At 41.8% G+C, this 21,733-nt stretch overlaps 1 protein-coding gene across 1 annotated transcript in view; it reads right to left on the reverse strand.

Annotated features, from left to right (window-relative positions):
* ZDHHC9 (zinc finger DHHC-type palmitoyltransferase 9) overlaps nucleotides 1–21,733 on the reverse strand; it is a 36,001-nt gene that overhangs the window by 9,641 nt on the left and 4,627 nt on the right. The window contains exons 3-4 of the mRNA XM_058658242.1: nucleotides 10,927–11,087; nucleotides 5,903–6,061 (exon numbers count right to left, since the gene is read on the reverse strand). Coding sequence (XP_058514225.1) covers nucleotides 5,903–6,061; nucleotides 10,927–11,087 — 320 coding nt within the window. The remainder of the gene's footprint in view (nucleotides 1–5,902; nucleotides 6,062–10,926; nucleotides 11,088–21,733) is intronic.

Below are 21,733 nucleotides of genomic sequence, written 5' to 3' on the forward strand. Positions count from 1 at the left end.
TACATTTCCATCTTTCACTTTTTAGAAAGGCTTACAAAACCATTTCATCTGATCCCGACACACACCCCACAAGTTGGGCAAAAGGGAATACACTCCCCCTCCCCATCCATTTTACAGATGACGAAACTAGGACACCAAGCAGTTAGGTGATCTGTCACCTTCTGCCAATTAAAGCAAAGATACTGGTTTCCAAAACAAAAGCCTTAGCAGATGGGCCTACTAAGTTCTGCACCAAATAGAGGGAAACGGACAAAGAAAATCTGAAGAATGAGTAGTGTTGTCTTTCTTAACCTCCAGTTATTAAAACCATAAAAAAAACTACAATATATTTTAATGGTTTGGCATAGCTCAATAATGGAAAGAACCCAAAACACACTCTACAATATGTAAGAGTTTATTCTTCAGTAAACCCAGCATTTCAAAATCAATGGCGAAAGAGAGGTATTATTGCAAACAATCTTGAGACAGTTGGTTAGTTGCTAGAAACTAAGGGTGGATTTTTTTTCTCCTTAGACTATTTAGTTATCAAAATAAAGTCCAGATGAATTAGAAAGTTAAACATTAAAACAGTCAAGCCATTAAATACAACTATAAGGAACAGATGTACATTTATTCCCTGTATGGAAAAGAAAGGACATTACAAAAATGACAAAGAAAAACAGATTTTATTTCATAAACTTTGAGAAAATATTCAGTTTATATTAAAAATACTATGAAGAAATTTTAAAATAATGACAACCTATATAAATTTCTATGTGACTATATATTAAAAATCCTTACAAATTAATAAGAAAGTACAAATATTTTCTCAATAGTCAAAGGTTACTTGAAATTTGATAAGTATATCTTAAGTGTCCTCACCACATACAAATATGTACATATATACACATACCAAATGGCAATTGTGAGTGGTAGTGGGTATTTGACTAATTTGATTATGTTAATCATGGTAATCATTACAGTGTATACATACATCAAATTACCACACTGAATTCCTTGAATACATATACTTTTTGCCAATTACACCTCAATAAAACTGGAAATAGAAACTATATATAAAAAGAAAAAGGCAAAACCAGTTAATAAATACCATATAAACATGTCTAATTTTCTTCAAATTCACTCATTATTCTGTGCAATGCTAATAAAACAATAAGATTATTTTTTGTCTATCAAAATAAGAATATAAATAACAACATCCAGCACTAGTGGGAATAGGATCTTCTAATGCACTGCTTGTGGGAATACAAATTGAGACAATATTTCCAGAAAGCAATTTGGCAGTATGTATCAAGAACCTTATTAATGTTCATTACCCCCGGCAGAATAAATCTATTCTCAGCCATTTCCCACAAGGAAATGGAAATGTTTACAAAAACTGAAGTTCAATAATTTTGGGGGGTTTTTTGTTCAATAATTTTTTAATTTCATTTGTTTGTGGTAGGAGATACATAATTTTCCCCTGTAATTATTTTAACAGTACAATACAGTGGTATTACTTAAGCTCACAATGTTGTACAGTTATTACCACTGTCTCTATCCAACACCTTTCAGTATCCCAGACAGAAATTCTATACCCTTTGAGTGGTAACTCTCGATTTCTTCCTTCTCCCAGGGCCTGGCAACTTCTAATCTTAACTATCTACATATATCCTATATTCTAGATGCTTCATGTAAGTGGAATCATATGATATCTTTATGTGTTCTTTGGTTTTGACTTCTTTCATGTAGCATCTTCTAAGGCTCATGCGTGTTGTAGGACACATTCATACTCCTTTCCTTTGTGTAACTGAATAATAGCCCACTGTATTTATATGCCATATTTTGTTTAATTCATTCATCCATTAATAGACATTTAGATCGCTTCCACTCCTGGCTATTGTGAATATGGATGTAATGAACACTGCTACATAAGCAAGTTTTGAGTCCCTGTCTTCAGTTGAGTATTATTATGAACTGACTTGTACCCCTCTCCGGCCCTGTTCATATATACTGAAGCCCTAATTTCAGATGTGGCTATACAAGTGTTTGGGGATAGGACCTTTAAAGGCAAGAACTAAGGTTAAGTGAGGTCATAAGGGTGGAGCCTTAATGCAATAGGACTGCTGTCTTAACAAGATGTGCATGAGACACTGGGAGTGTATGCACAGAGAAAAGGTTGTGTGAGGACACAGCAAGGAGGCAGCCATCAGAAAGCCATAGAGAAAGGCTTCGCCAGAAACCAACCATGCTGACACCTTGATTCTGGACTTCTGGCATCCTGAATTGTGAGAAAATATATTTCTATTGTTCAAGTCACCCAGTCTGTAATATTTTGTTATGGTAGCCCAAGTAAACTAAAACAAATATATACCCAGGAGTAGAATTTCTAGGTCATATGGTAATGCTATATTTGACTTTCTAAGGAACTGCCAAACTGTTTTCCATAGCAACTGCAGTATTTCACATTCCCACCAGAAATGTATGGAGTTCCAATTTCTTTATATCCTTAAGCCCAATAATTTTGGTCATAACGTTAAAATAATGAATAACATCTAATGACAGGAGACTGCTTAAATGAATTAGAATATAACCATATGATGGATTATATAGTCATGAAAATAGCCTATCCAAAAATATTAAGATGTAGAAAAATGTCCCCAGCTGTAGGCAACTGTCTAGACTGATTTACCTAGGCAAGTGTTAAATTGCTGGCAGAAAAGCAGCTAATAGCTGGCAGGCATTCTGGGTGTGGTTAATGTCAAATTTGTGTTAACTATACCAGTGTGCCAACACAGTTGCTATTTTTTTTAAGATGTGTGGAGTGCAGACGTGGGCATGCCAGCAGACAGGGTCTGCATCACTGGCCTCAAAACTCCATCTGTGAGGGAAATAGATCTGTGGTCTGACCATGGAGTGCATGTCAGGACTGAGTTTCCTCAGTTTTTGAAGCCTATGCAGTGGACTGCATGCCCAGATGAGCTTGGGGGACATAACACCCAGTTCACTTAGGCCTGTGGAGGACATCTAGTATCATGGAGTGCAGAACAAAACTGTACAGCTCTCCCAGCCAAGCTCTGACAGCAAGTATCTGGGTGAATTGACTCTAAGGTGGACTGTCAGCCAATGGACCTCAGGAGGATTTCCTCATCCTTGGAGCAACAAATCAACAGCATCTCAGAACTAGGAAAACCACTTTAGCAGTGCCCTCAGAATATGCTCCACTCTTGGGGACCTTGGGATATCGGGTGGCTGTCCCCCATCCTAGGGCAGTGATGTGGCTGGGCTGCTGGCAGCATCCCTCTCCCCATTTTTCCCAGGTACATGAACAATGGAGATTGAAACCGTTGTCTTACTGACTTTCCTCCATTGCTCCACCCTCCCCACCCTAATCAGTGGTCCACATGAGCATGCATCCTTAATTATGCAAACATCACCAAAACTTACAAAAATTATAAATTTATTTTAATAAAAAGATGTAGAAAAATGTATGGTCCTTGTTAAGTGACAAAAACAGGCTTAAAAAACTATCATGTATGGTCTAATTCTGCAAATGAAAGTCTGGAAGGAAATATAGACTTATACTTTCTTTACTTTCCACATTTTTTACACTGAATATGTACTGTTTTAAGGAATCATAAAGACTACACAAAGGAAATAAAATACATCATTGTTAAATAACCACACACTGTATACTATAAGAATGGTACATCTTCTGGTTTTGATGATACAACACATCTTCAAAAACTTCATGGAAATGTGTATTTTGAAAATTCTCCAATGGGGGAATCTCAACTGAACTTGAGCTGTGGTTATGCAACAAGGTGGAGGAATCCACCATGGTGGGAGGGTATGGGGAGGGGTGGGGAGAACCCAAGTATCTATGTAACTGTGTCACATAATACAATGTAATTAATGAAGTTAAATAATAAATAATTAAAAAAAAAGAAGCTCACTCTATCTTTGTTTCTCTCTGTTTCCTGCTGAAAGTATCAAGTAAAATAAATCTTTTTTTAAAAAGTAAAAAAAAAAAAATTCTCTGCATGGATTTCAAAACACTGCACAAAATAAGCATCTTTTAATTCTGTTTTTCTACAGACTTCTTGAAGACTCCTCATATATCTTTCTAGGAAATGGATGTAAGGAATAGAGAAAAATGGCATGCCCAGGTGATTACTGTAACGTCTGGGCTACGAATTATAGCTAAAGCTTTAAGCAAATCAGTCATGCAAAAACACTGGGAAAATGTAGGTTTATACAGACATATTTCTTGCAGTATTTTAAATCACACTTTTTCTGATAATGTAAGTAACACATACTCATTTTAGAAAATTTGAAATTAAAAAATAAAATTACTCAGAATCCCACAACTCATAAAGAGCCACAGCACGGAGGTGTGTTTTTTTGCCTGTTTTTTTTTTCACGCATTTACATTTTTTAAGGTATAGCTGTGATCACAGTGTAAACATAGCCTATCTCCTATTTATGTCACTTAGTTTTCTAGTATGAGCCTTTTCCATAAGTCTGTTGTATGAATATCCCATAAGTTATTTGACCACTTGTCTATTGGTCAACTATTAGATTCCTTCCAATTTTTCATTATCACAATAGTCCTGCAGTAGGCATTTGTATTCTTAGATCTTTTACCACAACCCTGATTTCCCAGAAACTAAGCCAGTGGAATGAAAGGATATACATGTTTTAAGACTTTTGATGAATCTTTATAAGATTGCTTTCCCAAAAGCTTACCCTAATTTATAATCCCACCATTGTCGGATTAGGCATTATCAGGTCTTCTTTGTTTATTCTGCAGATCCAAAAAAAGTATTGCTTTAATATTTACCTCATGCTAACTAGGCAACTGCCTTTCTTTCCAGTTTTATGAACCATCCATATATCCACTGGAATGTCAGTGCTGTCTTAAAAAGTGGTTTTTTTTCTTTATGCTTAAAGAGAGGGAATTATTTATGAAAACCTTCACATCAGACCTTCTCTAAATATTGTTTCCTGGTTTATTGAATCCTATCTGCCTAGAGCTTTGCGCCATACAAAGCCAGATATAGCACTTCGTAAACTTTGCCTGAAGAACTGGCAAGCAGGAAAGCAGGACCCTCAAGCATGCTGCCTGGCATATAGAACTCAGAAAGCTGCCTAGTGATAATATCAGCAATTTCACATATGCCTATCAATAGGAACATTTATGGTCCATATCTGATCTTCCCCAAGGTTCAGCACACAGGACGCAGTGATTAAAGGAAGCCACCCATGTGGATGTAAGCACAGACCATATCTTATGCACTTGTGTGCATGCACATACACACACACACATCATTCTTGCTGCAGCAGTAAAAATAGAAGCAGACCTTTAGAATAAGGCTGGTTTCAGTTTTGTCTCAGACTAATTACAGGAACTCTTTCCTCATGTGTAAAATGGGGATAAACAATGATCTCACAGAGATGTTCTAAGTCTCACACAAGAGAAATGAAATGCACTTAACATGGTGCCCTGTATATCACAGGACCTCAATTAGGGAACACTGCTTCTCAGGTCTTCCTTCCTCAATACTGCCCCCCAGTGGACGAGGAGCTTCGTTCCCCCTGGGTAAGGTGGGCCCAGCAGCAGACCCAGTAGAAGAAACCCTCCAAGGCCAAAGCTGTTATCTCCCATTTACCCAAGCGGTGATTTTTAAAAATAAATATTACCTAGAGGATACTTAACTTACAACTTGACCTATACAGGTAAGTTGATTTAGAGTTGCTCAAGACGTTGCTTCCTCTCTCAATTTCCTAGGTAAAATCTAGCTTGTTTCCCCCATTTATCTTCCCACAGCTACTGATTTTTTTCCAAGAATTGCTGACCACCCGTAGCCTCTAGCTCAATTCAGCCTTTCCCCCAAATCCTCATCCCCTTAGTTTTACTCACCCACACAGTTGTCACAGATGCTGCAATGGGAAGCCCGGGGAGGCCGGAAGATCTTACATGTATAACAGTATTTCAGTTTCACAATCTGGTTGTTTATCTGGAAATTCTTGATACGCGGGGGTGGTCGCTGGCCCTGGGGCACTGCGCCATTGGTAGCTTCTATAAATCAGTCAAGACAGTTCAAGTTAATACTGGTCATTATTTCAACCCCCAAATGTCAGCATCTCTCTAAAAGCAACAAGCATAAACAAAGGCTGATTGGCCATGGTCTTCTCCACGTGAAAATATTTTACTTTAAAAATTTACTTAATTCTTTTTTTCTTTAATTTGTGGGTAGAGAGACAGAGATCTTTCATCGGCTTATTCAATTTGTAAGTGCCAACACAGTTTAGCCTGGACCAAGTCAATACCAGGAGTCCAGAACTTAAACCAGATCTGTCACGCAGAGGCATGAAACTCAAGTCATTGTCAGCTGCCTCTCTCCCAGGGTGCTCATCAGTGGGAAGGTGGGTCAGCACGGAGGAGCTGAGACTTGACCATGCACTCTGATACAGGATGCAGGCAGCGCAAGCAGCATCCTGACTGGTACACCACTCTCCCATCCCCAGACTAGACTTTAACATCACACAGTAGCCCCTTCCCAAGTTCCACTGAATGTCATGCAATTCTGTCATGTACATGTAAGAAACCCTGCACCCACATGGGAGACACCACGTGCAGCTCTGGCCATTGTGGCCGCTTGAGGAGTGAATCGTCAGACGGAAGATCTCCCTCCCTGTCTCTCGTTCTCTCTGTATATCTGACTGTCCAGTAAAAATAAATCTTTAAAAAATAGCGAAAAACTAAAAATAACCTCAATGTCATAATAGGAGACTAGTTGAGTAAATGATGATAAATGCATGGAGTGGAATTCTAGCCATTTAAAACCATACTGATGAATAGATGGTGACATAGAAAACATGCATTAAATATTGCAAATGAAAATGTATACCTAAAAGGAAAATATGAGGATCTACTGTGCAAAAATAAAACATACATATGAAAAAGAGTGATAACACTTAAAAACATTAAAATAAGAACAGGATGGAGGCAGCCCAAGCCTCATGCTGTTACACCACTATCCCACCCACTTAAATCCCATCCACTCAAACTGACATAACAGCTTAAGCTGCTGGCATCCCATATCTGAGCAAGGGTTTCCGTCCTGGCTGTTGCACTTCCAATACGGCTCCCTGCTAATACTCATGGGAAAGCAGAGGATGATCCAAGTACCTGGGCCTCTGCCACCCATATAAAAGACCCAGATGGAGTTCTAGGCTCCTGGCTTCAGCCTGCCCAAATCTGGCCATTGTAGCGTTTGAGGAGTGAACCAATAGATGAACACTCTCTTTCTTTTGTGTATCTCCCCCTCTCTCTGTTACTGTCTTTCAAATAAATAAAAATAAATCTTTAAAATAAATAAGAATAGCAGCAGACATTTGACCTAGTGGTTCAAATACCAGTTAAGATGCCTGCCCATATCACAGTGCCTAGGTTCGAGTCCCACATCAGGTTCCCAGCTCCAGGTTCCTACTGATGCAGATTCTTTGAGGCAACAGACAATGGCTCAAACAACTGGGCTCCTGCCACCCACATGGGAGACCTGGATTGGTTCCCCAGCTCCCGGGCTTCAGTGCAGCCTAGCCCAACCCAGCCCCAGCCACTGCAGACATTTGGGGAATGCAACAGCAAATGGGAGGTCCCTCTCTCTCTTTCTCAATCCCTCTCAAATAAGTAAAATGTTCAAAAGATATTATATGCTTATCATAAAAAAAGAAACAGAGAAGGCATAAAAAGAAGAGGTAAAAATCATTGAGAGTCTCTCAGCTCTGACACTCCTGTATTTTGGTGCATTTCCTTCTAATCTCATAACAGATAAGTAAATATTCATGATTGTTTTAAAGTGTGAGAAATTACAAATGACATTTTTATGAATCATATATACATTATATATTATACATTACATATATACATTGTATATGTGTATATATTATACATTATATATACATTAAATATTATATATATATTATGCACATTCACCCAAAGCTGTTAATTTTTTTCTAAATCGGCATTATTGACAATATCCCATGGTATGTATTATGATTTACTTAACCATTCCCTATTGTTGGGCATTGAAGCTGTCTCCTGTTTTTCATTAGTCAAAGGCTGTTGCACATGAAAAGTTAAAACATTAAAGATAATAGCCTATATCCCCTTTGATCACCACTCCAACCCCAGGCCTCTCCTCCCTTCCCCAAGAATCCATGTGTTAAAACTGATCTCTAAATCAGAGAGAAAGAAGAAAACTATGTTCAAGTAGGAGCAGTAATACATTAAGTTTTTGGCACTAAAACAGCTATATTCACATTTGAAAAGAAAGAAAAAAGAAGAAACAATGCACTAGAAATTCTCCTACAGTAATCTGTTTAAAATTTTTCTGATTGTTTGTTTTAGCTAAACCCTTAGACAAGTAGAATCACTGGGTCAAAGGGCACGAATTTTAAAGCCTTATCGCCAAACAGCCTCCAGACAGACTGTATGAATTTGCACGTCTGTCCACTGCAGCACACGAGAGTGCCTATTTCACTGCACCCTCATCATGCAGTGCAATTCTAAAAACAGAGTATTTTTCTATTCACTTTGGTTTTAAAAATATCTGCCATATGGAGCATTTTTCCTTTTTGTGTGGAGTGGGGTAGATGCTGTGAAATCAAACAATAACAGTATGTCAGTCTTAAAAGGATGGGACTGTTATTCATTGAAAAAAGAAGTACCAGCATGCCATCTTCATATTCCTTTGCACCTACTTTACATGATGGCACCTGGGAGATAGGGGTCTTGGCTCACTGTCCCCGGGACGTCACTTCTCTCTCCAGTTCCCCATATGTGCGAATACTGGGCTGAATATACGCTGATAAAACCTGGCTAGCAGAGACACGTTCGACCTCAAGAATGTGCTCTTCTATGGGGAAACATGCTAAATGCAGAGGTTACAACATAACAACTTGACTCTAGGTCCCAGTCTAGTGACAAGGTGGCAAAGAGCTAACCTTGTTAACAACCTGCTGTGAGATGCAAGAGACAAGTCATATATGGGCTTGACCTCAGCTTCTCCATACGTCAATGGAAATGGGACTATAAAGGAATAACCCAGATGAAGGGGAAGAAAAGCCAGCACTCCCAATTCTCCCTCACTACGCTCTAGTTTTCCGTCAGGCCCTTCCCAGAACACCAGCTGAGCCAACACGTCTCATCTGCTTTCTGCCCACTGTTCCCATCCTCATCCCACCCCGCCACCTCTGCTCACTCACAGGTACACAAGCCAACTGATCGACTCAAACAGCCTGGGATTTTTCAAAAATAACTATTAAGAAGCTGGGCAGAAATACGATTAAACAAATAAATACAAAAGCAAAGAAGTCTGCAAAGCAACCTCAAAGAATCAAAAACAAGAGCAAGCAGACTTTGCTCCCAGGCTGGGCATCTGAGGCTTACAAGTCCTGGATCCTTTTATTTTACTCCACCTGGCCTGGATAGTTGGCTGAAGCTACTGCTGTAAATGACCTTAAGAACCACTTGGTGGGCCCGGCGGCGTGGCCTAGCGGCTAAAGTCCTCGCCTTGAACACCCCGGGATCCCATATGGGCGCCGGTTCTAATCCCAGCAGCTCCACTTCCCATCCAGCTCCCTGCTTGTGGCCTGGGAAAGCAGTTGAGGACGGCCCAAAGCCTTGGGACCCTGCACCCGCGTGGGAGACCTGGAAGAGGTTTCAGGTTCCCAGCTTCAGATTGGCTCAGCTCCAGCCATTGTGACCACTTGGGGAGTGAACATCAGACAGAAGGTCTTCCTCTCTGTCTCTCCTCTTCTCTGTATATCTGACTTTGTAATAAAATAAATAAATAAATAAATCTTTAAAAAATGAAAATAAAGCTTTTAGAGCTTGATCAGAAAAAAAAAAAAAAAAAAGAACCACTTGGTGGTGCAAGGGGGCAGGAAAGGGATCGTCAACAAGCTAATCCTCTACCTTCAAGTGCCAGCATCACAAATGGACGCCGATTCGTGTCCTGGCTGCTCCATTTCCCATCCAGCTCCCCGTAGTTGAGAAAGCAGAAGAGGCTGGCCCAAAGCCTTGGGACCCTGCACCCAGTCCAGGAGACCCAGATGAAGCTCCTGGCTTCCGATCAGTTCAGCTCCAGCCATTGTGGCCATTTGGGGAATGAAAACAGATGAAATATCTTTCTATCTCTCCTCTCTGTAAATCTGCCTTTCCAAAAAAACCCAAATATATCTTAAAAAAACACACACACACAACTACTCGGGTAGGCACTGTTGGTCTGTGGACTCCCCACAGATACCAACAGGGGATGGATGCTGACATTTTCAGTGTGGCTTAACCTACCACACCACAAGACCACCCCACCCCAACCCCAAGATTTGAACCCTCAGCTGCAGACTTCACAGTCCAGAGACAGTAATTGCATCCCTAACTCTCCCAGAATTCTCAGTGGCTGCTGTGACCACAGCCATTCCTCTCACTTTTGGAGTTCCCCCTAAAACAGAAATTTTTGCCATGACTATGCTTCAGAAGATATATGGATTCCTTAAATTACACTCAAAATTGTGTGTAAGTACATGCATCTAAGAATATTTTAAGGAGATAAGGTTTATGGTTTCTTATTTAAAAAAAAAGTCAAATATGTTGGTGACCCCTACAAAAAGCCAATTCACTTGAGAACAATGCAGCAGGGCCTTGTTCACAAATCGGAAAGACAACCCTGCACAGGGTTAGAACAAAGCAATGGCATTAAATCTGATGACACCTGCCTTCCCGAATTCACAGGGTGACCATGATCTTAGATTGAGGATCTCAAAGAGGAACAGAAACAGAAGTGACTGTTTACCTGCAACTCCTTATTACAATTTTACTACCTTACTGATGAATGCCACCCACTTCCCAGCAGCTTGTGGGCTGGCAGAAAAACTCACCTATCTCCATTTCTATGAATGCTGCTTCATCTGGCAGGGCCCGTGGGATCACTCCAGGGTCGCTGAAGCTGGTCCTCAACAAGGTAGCCATAGAGAAGAGGAACAGCATGGCAGCAAACACAGGTATAGCAGGAGACAGCTGCACGGCCAGGTAGCGGCATCTGAAAAACAGAGGTAATTAAACATTTACTTCAACCTACCCTATGCTGATTGCCAGCTGTTGCAAATACATCAGTTTGGTCTTCACACAAAATGAGCAGTACCTCTAAAGAACATGTTATTTACTTCCTTTGAATTACCCCAAACTTCTACGTTGTTCTGCACACACAGTAGGAGTTCAACAAATACTTAATTGATTGGTGTCACTCAGGACAGAAGATAGCCTGAGGTCTGGCATGGTATGAGAGCAAGCTGATCCTCTACCTGCAGTACTGGCATCTCCTATGGTTGCCAGTTTGAGTCCTAGATGCTCCACTTCCCATCCAGCTCCCTGTTTGTGATCCGGGAAAGCAGTGCAGGATGGTCCAAGTGCTTGGGCCCTTGCACCCACTTGGGAGACCCAGATGAAGCTCCTGCCTCCTAGCTTCAGATCAGCTCAGCTCTGGCCGCTGAAGTCATTTGGGCAGTGAACCAGTAGATGGAACACCTCTCTGTATCTCTTTCTCTGTAAAAATCTACCTTTCAAATAAAAATAAATAAATCTTCAAAGATAGAAGACAATCTCAAGGACCCTCCCTTAGACCAGGCCCTCCAATCAGCCCATTGGGTGCGATTATTTCCTCTACTTCAGGCAAGGCTCATTCCTGCTAAGGGCTGGGAAGCAACTGAGTCTGGATCTCCAAGCAGCACAGGTTGATCTCATTTTGTGAAACTGCAGGGCTGTTCATATCCTGTATCCGGCATTAGAAGTGAGCAAAAATGAGGAGGAAGAGAGGATGAGGACCAATCAGGAAGCAGGCTCACAGTATCACAGGCTGTCTCAGCATAAGTGAAGACCAAAGAAAAGGTTCAGGGCCTCCAAGTGACTGCAGATCCCTTCTGTGTCTCCTCAAGATCATCACAAGGAGACAGGGCACTCACATCTTCTTAGTACCCCTTCCTGCCATTAGGTTCACTGCCCTCTTACCTCATAACGCACCTGAACGCAAATTCTCCTCCCTCTCTGGATAGCCCAGTTCTACTCATCATTTAGGTCCTGGAGACATCAGTACAATCGCTGCCATCAACACAAAGACAATTTCTGAAGTGCTTAATGTATAAATGCTGGGCACTGCACTAACTGCTATAAGCATTCTATCATCCAAGTGGCACACTGAATCCAGGAGGCAGATTCTGTTATATCCATTTGATACATGACAAATATGGAATTGAAAGAAGTCCTGCCTCCTCTCCAAAGGCCTATGCTACACTGTAATAACTTCTCCCTCTCTGCTCACTGTAGTCTTCATTGCCTAGCTGTTTGTCAGTACCTGGACCACATCTTCCCCAACTGAATCTCCTAGGGGCAAGAACTTAGTCATCTTGGCCCAGGAACACTTGACTTCATATTCTGGCTCTCCTAGTTCCTAGCTGGGTGACCAGGTTCACTTCAATCTCCTTATCTGTAAAATGAGGGTAATAATAGCACTTCATGGAGTCACTGTGTGGAACAAATGTCCTAAATATAAATCAGGTGCTTACAACTACACTTGACACAAAGTAAACACTAAGTAAATGTTCGCTATTGATGTTATCTGGATCTTATATTTCCAAGAGGCTAATACGAGTAATGGAATAAAGAAGCTATCAATAAACACTTGTTGATCTGAGCCGAATTTCACGTCAAGTAAACTGGAAATATGTGATGAGAGTTGTCATTGCCCTAGTTTTCTTCTCCTTTTCCCGAGGCACATTTCTTCTTCAAAACAGAACTCTTCTCTTGGAGGCAAACTCCAAATGGATGAGCAAGGAGGAGAAGGAGAGCAGGGAAATAAGCTAAGGAAAAAGCTTACCTCATCAGCATGGGGAATAAGCAAGCTGCTTCCATTCAGAGCAAATGTTTAACCCGGGGTTGTATACTCGCTGAAGCTGCAGAACTACCCCCGTGAGATCCTCCTCCTCCCACCTCAATCTCCCTGCCACACACACAACTGCGTGGCAGGGAAGTGTATGAACCAATTGTTATTTTAGGCTAAGCACTTTGTGATGAAGGTGAATATATATAAATTTTTTGAACCTAGAGATGATTTTAGTGGCTTTCTGATTTGCCTGCCAGTTGTTTTTAACAAGCCCTTGGTCTTATCATGCTTTTTAAAGATTTACTTCCTTCTCCTAAAAGAAATAGGGAACTGGAGATCTGACAGCTGAGTTCACGGTAACTACAATTCATGCTTATCACTCGTCTGACAATTACCCATCCTTCCATTTTTCCACTTCACTGGCACAGAGATAATTAAGCAGTGAATTCAGAAAGAAAAGTCATTTCCACCTATCAGAGACCCAAAGGAGACAACAGAAGCATGCGATTTTGTTTGGGTGAACAAGTGAAAACAGGAAAGAATCTTCTTCTGAGTCATTGCCCATCACTACATTCTCTCTTGAAGGCAAATAAGTAATGACCTCAGGCCTCAAACTGCCCTAGGTGTACAGTGTCCAATCAAAGACCTTAGGAAAACCAGAACTACCAGCCTGGCCAGCAAAGAGACTTTCATATCTTTGTTTTAAGGGAAAAGACACAGAGTGAGCAGAACAACTAGAAGAAAAATTCAAAATTAATGCATTAATCCATGCATGGAAAGACCAGAACTTAGAAGTCCAGCTCTGACACCTGCTTGTGGGTCAGACAAAAGACAACTTGAATTTGAATTACACTACGCCATCAAGGATAAAGGTCTCTGTAAGCTCCACACAGAATATCTTCTGCACCTGCTAAAACAATGCACTCTGTATGTCAACAAGTACACAACAAGCCCATTGTATTGTTCTCCTCCAGAGATGAGGCTACTGGCAGCCAGTTTTCTCTAGTGAGTGGGTGTGGCTGGGAGAGCAGATGTGGAACCAGTAAGCCTTTTCTACTCCAAGCAAGAAGAAAATTGAGAGCCAGCAGCTATGACTGTTGTAACCTACAACCCACAATGTTTGGTCTTCAATAGCGATAATTTTTAAATATCCCCTAGAGTGGAGGGATAGGGGAAACGTTGGTCAAAGAACACAAACTCTCAGTAAGGAAAAATAAGTTCAAGAAATATCCTGTACATCATGGTGACAGTCAAGAGTAACATATCATATTCCTAAAAATTGTTAAAGAGAATAAGTTTAAAGAGTCCTCATTCCCCCCAAATTATAAATGCGAGGTAATACACACGTTAGTCTGTGTGATTTAGTCATTTCAAAATGCATACATATTTGAATTCATATTGTATGATGTAAATATACATTTTTATGTCAGCTAATTAAAAAAAACACTACCCTAAGTGAGCCACATAACTGCAGAAAGCTGAAGGTCTATCTCTGCCAGGAATAAGCTATGTGAATATTTAATAGTAATTTCCAAAACTGACCCCGATAGTTAGGGGTATCTTGGGAAAAGATTGGATCTGACATCCACCAATATGAGCTAATTGTTTTTTAAATCCCTCAGTACTTTCCATGTGTGTCACTTCTTGGAATAATAACATCCAAGCATTTGTCAAAACAGAACTCTCCTTTGTCCTCAAAGTACCAAGAAGCCCTCCTCCTTTCAAGGGTTAGAAGTTCCTTTTCTCCCTGGTGAATTTTGTAAATGCAACCATGTCCCCATTAAATCGTTATCTCTGCCACCCAAAGACACACCATAATTTTAAGCAATCCTCTATCAATTTCTTCACTGACTTCAGGACTCCTTAGTTGGCTTAACTGACAGAGCTCCCACATGTCCCAGTGGACCCATGGTGGTACAGACCAGCACAAACCAGCAGTGCCAGGCTAGGGTGGTGTGTCATGTTCCATCCCCCACCCTTACCATGACAGTTCAAGTGGGGGGATGGTGATAATGACACATACTTGAAGTCACACAAGAAAACCCAAAAGAGATTCATGAGTGCAGCTGGTTTAAAAAGGAAAAAAATCTCAAATTCCATAGCTGGAGTAAGCCTCACAGGCTGGCCGTTTGGATCGGTGTTCTCTGTAACATTCTGCTTTTAAGTCTCTCTGATATCTGTCTTGCTACAGTTTTTGTTTGTTCTTTTTTCAGCCAACAAGTATTTACTAGCATAATAAATTAAGAACAAGAGAAATGACAGTTGGTTTTGCTGGGAAACCATAACCAATATATGAGACATGCAAAAAAATAATTTGAGGCCAATATTTTAGTGTTGGAATGGTGATTTGGAACTAAAAGTGGTCAGGAAAGAACTCTCTTGGGAGCTGGTGGCTGTTCACAATTGCTCCAATTGCAGCTGTTAAAGAAGACTCAATTTAAGGACCAGCAGCAGCAGCAGCAGGAAGAGCCCAAGGATGCACTTTGGTCCCATATGGTAAAAAAAAAAAAAAAAAAAAAAACAGCCTTTGCAGGCCCAGCACGGTAGCCTAGCGATTAAAGTCTTAGCCTTGCACATACTGGGATCCCATATAGGTGTCGGTTCATATCCTAGTGGCCCCGCTTCCCATCCAGCTCCCTGCTTGTGGCCTGGGAAAGCAGTTGAGCACTGGGACCCAGCACCCGTGTGGGAGACCCTGAAGAGGCTCTGGGCTCCTGGCTTCGGATCGGCTGAGTTCCAGCCATTGTGGCCACTTGGGGAGTGAATCATCAGATGGAAGATCTTCCTCTCCGTCTCTCTTCCTCTCTGTATATCTGACTTTCCAACAATAAAAAAAAAAAAAGCACCCTCCTCCGTCCTGTGCACATCATGCTCAGGGTAGCCCTGCCTTCCCCAGCGTGTCGTCAGGCAGAGGTAGGCTGAATACCTCCCTGGCTCCAACACTCCTGGGCTGATAGGGCCTAGGCTGGGCAAGAAGCCAGGGTTCTCCCCATGCCCTGGCAGTCTTAGCCACTGCCCATTCTCCCCAGCTTGGGTGGGTCCCTCGTAGGGCGGGCAAGGAGCCATGTATAAGCAGGAGGTTGGTATCGGGACAGGGCATAGGTTTGAAAATGAGAGTTCTACAGACTGGTGCAAAGAGTTCTGGTATTAAAGCGAAAGAAGTGCAAAAAAAAAAAAAAAAAGCAGCCTTTGCAAAAAAAAAAAAAAAGAAGAAGAAGAAGAAGAAGCAGCCTTTGCTCTGAGTCCTCCCAGACATGGATGGAATGTGTATCCTATTTACTGCTTCCCTTCTGTGACCTGAAGATGCATGTCCTCCACAAATTCATGTTCAGCCATACCCCTCCCCATGTGGTGACATTGGAAGGGTGGAATCTGGTCATCTAAGAACTCACTCTCATGAACAGGAAGTTCCCTCTTCCCTTTGGCCATGTGAAAGAGAATACAAGAAGAACATGGTCAGCTACCAATCAGGAAGCAGAACCTCAGCAGAAACCAAATCTTTGCTCTAGGATTTCCCAGGCCAGAGCACAGAAAAATAAACTTCTGTGGCTTATAAGCTCTACCCCCTTGCAGATTATGTCGTTGTTACAGCAGCCTGAACAGACTGAGATATTATGCTAAAGTACAACAAATACACAGAATCACCCATAAAATTGTTTCCAGGATCTTGGGACAATGCTCAGAGTCTGCTGAAAGGAAACAAGTTTCCTTTAACACTAAAAACAAAGTCAGCTTCAAGGTTTACTGTTATAGGAGGGTCAGAAGGAAGTGTGTTATCCACTTTTGCTGCAGTAGTAATAGGGAAAAATTACAATAACTCCCTGCTCAAGAACTTAGAACAATCTCTTTCTACCTATGATAGCAAGACCCAAACTAGGGGCTGACATTGTACAACAATAAATTAAGTCGCCACCTGCAATACTGGCATCCCATATGAGTGCTGGTTTGAGTACCAGATGATCTATTTTCAGTCCAGTTTCCTGTTATTGCACCTGAGAAACCAGGAAATGTTGGGCCGAGTGTTTGGGCTTCCGCCACCCACATGGGAGACCTGGATGTAGTTCCAGGCTCCTGGCTTGGATCTGGCACAGCCCTGGCCAGTGCAGCAACTTGGAGAGTGAATTAGAGAATGGAAGATGTGTGTGTGTGTGTGTGTGTGTGTGTGTGTGTGTGTCTTTTGTTTCTCTGGAACACTGCCTTTCAAAACAAATAAGATAATTAAAAAAAAAAAAAGCAACAGCTTTTAAGGTCCAGCATTGTGGGCCCAGCACAATGGCTCAGCAGCTGAAAACCTCATCTTGCACACTCTATGATCCCATATGGGTGCTGGTTCGTATTCCAGCTGCTCTATTTCCCATCTGGCTCCCTGCTTGCGGCCTGGGAAAGCAGTGGAAATGGGCCAATGCCTTGGGATGCTGCAGCTTCATGGGAGACATGGAAGAAACCTTTGGCTCCTGGCTTCAGATTAGCTCGGCTATGGCTGTTACGGCCACTTGGGGAGTGAACCAGTGAAACAAAGTTCTTTCTGTTTCTCCTCTCTGTAAATCAGACTTTATAGCTCACTAACCAACGGATGGAAGATCTGCCTGCCCTCCCCTGGCCCCGTCTTTTTAACCCCACCTTTCAAATAAATAAATAAATAAATAAATCTAGCTGCCATTGTTAGTTCATCACCATCATTAGGCTCTTTGCTTCTCATCATTCCACCCAGAAATACCCCAATAATTACCCTGAATTAGCTAGCTTCTTGCTACTGAACTAGCATATGGTGCCCCCTTTGTTCTGAAACACAATACCAATTTCTGACATTTCTGAGGCAAATTTAATAAGTCTCTTCTCTCCCTTAATAGCTAACATCTCAACTGATATCAGCCTGCCAAGGGACATCCCTGTTCTTTGTGCTTGTTTTTCTCAAGAGTGGATCACTATACTTAATTAAGACTCATTCTCAAAAGATGGGAGAGGAATTCAGTGGAGATCGACAACATGAAACTCATTACTACAAAAGGTTGCAGAGGTAGAAAATACACAGAGAAATTCAAAATGACACAAATGTAAGGAACAGTTAAAGGAAAGCAAGCTGTTCAGGAGAAATAACCCAAGCCTGCCTCAGTGGCATGCCTAGTCAGGAAGTTCAGTTTGCCTGAAGACAGAAGCAACTATGCCTTTCCAAAGCTGTCACATGATTGACCAAGTCATATATTGCATCCTAACTTAGATGAAGCACAAGATTGACTGCCACAGAAAAAGTCTCCAAAAAAAAAAAAAGCTTCCTTTGTTAGAGATTGTAACAAAATCACTTTTTCTTCTTTTCTAATGTTACCTAACATTAAACATTTTCTAATGTTACCTAACATACTCTGGGAATCTGAACTTTGTCATCATGAATGCTAATGTTCTATCATAGTCAAGGTTCAGCTTTGGTCTACACAGTCTGTCCTCAAACCTGATAATTTGCACTGTCAGATCTGCTTTTGCTACTCCACCCATCCCTAAGGACACTTCATCCTTTGCATCGGGATCATGCACAGAGTAACAGGGTTGGGAGTACTCACTGCACAGATATTTTCCAAACTGTCCCCATCTGGCAGTAAGGGGCTAGCAATGGCCACGGAGAAGATACGTCTTCATCACCTCCTAAAGCTCCTTACATGCTACACATTCACATTTAAAAAGGGGCTACCCCACTCCTGAAAGGTTACCAGAATGCCAAATCAAAATGCTGTCAGTGGGGGGCCAGTACCATTACACAGTACACTAATCCTCTGTCTGCAACCCCATATGAGTGCCAGTTCATGTCCTGGTTGCTCCACTTCCAGTCCATCTCTCCATTAATGTGCCTGGGAAAATGGTTCAAATCCTCAGGCACCTACATCCACATGGGAGGCCCAGATGAGGCTCCTGGCTTCAGACCAGCTCAGTTCCAGCCATTTGCAGCCATTTGGGAAGTGAACCAGCAGACAGAAAATTCTCTTTGTGTCTCCTCTCTCTCTTTCTGTGTGTGTGTGTGTGCATGTGTGTATGTGCGCATGTGTCTCCTTCTCTCTGTAACTCTGCCACCCAAAGAAAAATAAAATAAATCTTTTTTTAAAAAAAAATGCTGTTTGTCTTCCACAAAAAAAGCTTTTATTTTCTAGGAACCTGAACTTGAGAGACCCAAATAACCTAGGTGCCATTAGGTAAAATATACATTAGGAAGGAAGAACCCAGAATGTTCTGGTCTAACATTTGTCATTATGCATGGATTTAATTTGAATGCCTTCAGGACTCTATAGCCAAAAAAGCTGCAATGAGATGAAAAGCAGTGTCATACAAAGACACTGGCTAGCCAACTGACCAGGAGGAAATAGCCTTATTTGTGTGAGCCTGCTTCTCTCACCCACAAAGGGATGGTGAGAGTCTCCAAAGTCATTTCCAGCTCCATCATTCTATGAGTCTTGAGTTCAAGACTCTCAAATATCAAGTGTATCCAGAATGTACTAATGCAGCAACAGTAATTGACTACCTACTCTTTACAAGCCTTGGTGGAAGGCACTGAGGGGATTACCCAGACATGGGAAAACATCCTTGCCTGATCCTGAAAGAGCTCCTATACATCAGTGGAGGCCAGTAACACCTAAAAAGTGCCATCAGTGCAGAATTCAGAACTACAATCAGTGTCGTGTGACTATTTGTTAAATGATAAGGCTGTATGATTAGATCAATGAAGCTCTCAAAGACTCAAGAAATAATTGAGTGGCTGGCATTCTGGTGCAGTGCATTAAGCCACTGCCTGTGGCACAGGCATCCCATGTGGGTGCCAGTTCGAATTCCAGTTGTTCCATTTGCACCTACTAAATGTGCCTGGGAAAAAGCAGTGGAAGAAAGCCCAAGTGTTTGGGCTCCTGTCACCCATATGGGGAATGTAGAAAGTTCCTGGCTCCTTGGCTTCAACCTAGCCCAGCCCTAGCTGTTCAAGCCATTTGGGGAATGAACCAGCAGATGGAAAATTCTCTCTCTCTCTCTCTCTCTCTCTCTCTCTCTCTCTCTCTCTGTGTGTGTGTGTGTGTGTGCGTGCATTCCCCTCTCTTTGTAACTCTACCTTTCAAATAAACAAATACATCTTGAAAAAACTGAAAACTCATTGAAAAGGAGGTAGAATTTGAACAGGCTAGGAGAGGTATAACAATTCCTAAGAGATGTTACAAAGCTTCACTCGGTTCATCCAGTTCAATGATTCCACTGGCAATAATGTACACCAAAAGCACCTATGGGAACCAATCCAACAGAAATCCATCTGGATGGTAGCTGGGTGTAATTTCCTTCATATATGGTCTTAAAATAGCAGGCTACTTCTACTTCAAGGGTCAAGAGTTGCACAGTAATTCTCACCATAAGTGCAGCCTGAGTATCTTGCTCCCACTGGAGGGATCTGGTTGCAAAATTAAAACAGAAAGCTAGGAAGCAAATTCCAGGTGACAGTGTGCACTGGGGCCTTTCCCCAAGGCCACACTGAATCAGCAAGTTGAATGGGACTAAACAACAGCTTTTCAGGAGCTGGACAGTTCACAGGTCGTCAGTGTCAGTCGGCTCTAGTGTCCTAACATCCCAGGCCAAAGTGGCAGCTGTGCAGCCAGCATACAAGCCCAACAGGGTTTGAGTCCAAACAGCTGAAACCTGTACATGTGTGCAAAGGTTAAACTGGCAAACACACTCATGTTTCCTAAATCCAATTAACTTGCCCTCCAAATTAATTAGGAAATCTTTTTTTTCCTTTAAACATTATACAATCTTCACCCTGCTTTTAAATGGAAATACATTTACTATGAATACAAAATGCAGCTACCTGCTGGTAATCGATACTCTCCTTTTGTGGTGTATTTGAATCTTGTAAACATTCAGAGTTATACAGAATTTCAGCCTCTCGGAGTTGCAAGGGGCTTACTGACGATCTAGCCTGATCACCCTGTCTAGTCTATCACAGTAGCCTTGAGAGATAGCTACCCAGATTCTCCACAAACACTTAAAAAAACTTGGGGGAGGGGAGGTCTGGCACAGAGAATAGCATGCTAATCCTTTGCCCTGCAGGAGTGGCATCTCATGTGGGCACCAGTCTGTGTCTCAACTGCTCTACTTCTGATCCAACTCCCTGCTTATGGCCTGAGAAAGCAACAGAGGATGCCTCAAGTCTTTGAGCCCCTGCACCCATGTGGAAGACCTAAAAACAGCTCCTGACTCCCAGCTTTGGATTAGTTCAGCTCTGGCCATTACTGCCATTTGAGGAGTGAACCAGTGGATGGAGGACCTTTTTGTCTCTCTTTCTCTCTGTAAAATCTGCCTTTCAAATCAAAATAAATAAATCTTTAAAAAAAAAACAACCCAGAAAAGGGTGAGAGGTCCAGTGCCAAATTCATAACAAACATGCTCTGCATGACGGGCAAAGGGGGTGGCCCACTTTGTGGTCATACCCAGTTTCCCAGGACAAAGAAGACTCCCATTCCCAGGCATGGCTCAGGGTGGGGTGCGGGTGGCGGTTGCGTCGTGCACCTTCACAAACACTTCAAGGAGTACAGAGCTCACTGCCCACCCTCTCAGGTGGGCAACCTTTTGTATCACACGAGGTCAATCAAATATCTATCCACAGAGAGTGAAAGGGCCCTGCCATGCAAAGTCGAGGTCTGGAAAACCTCAGACTGAAAGGCTAGCCACCCGCACCACCAACACCATATGGTTTTCATTAAGGTACAGCCATGTGTCTGAGTGGACTTCTCAAGACATCTGGCTGACCCAGAGTTGTGCCACGGGTGCCTATAAATCAACTCACACTTGTT

Source organism: Ochotona princeps, chromosome X, assembly GCF_030435755.1.
Source record: "Ochotona princeps isolate mOchPri1 chromosome X, mOchPri1.hap1, whole genome shotgun sequence".
Lineage (NCBI taxonomy): Eukaryota > Metazoa > Chordata > Mammalia > Lagomorpha > Ochotonidae > Ochotona > Ochotona princeps.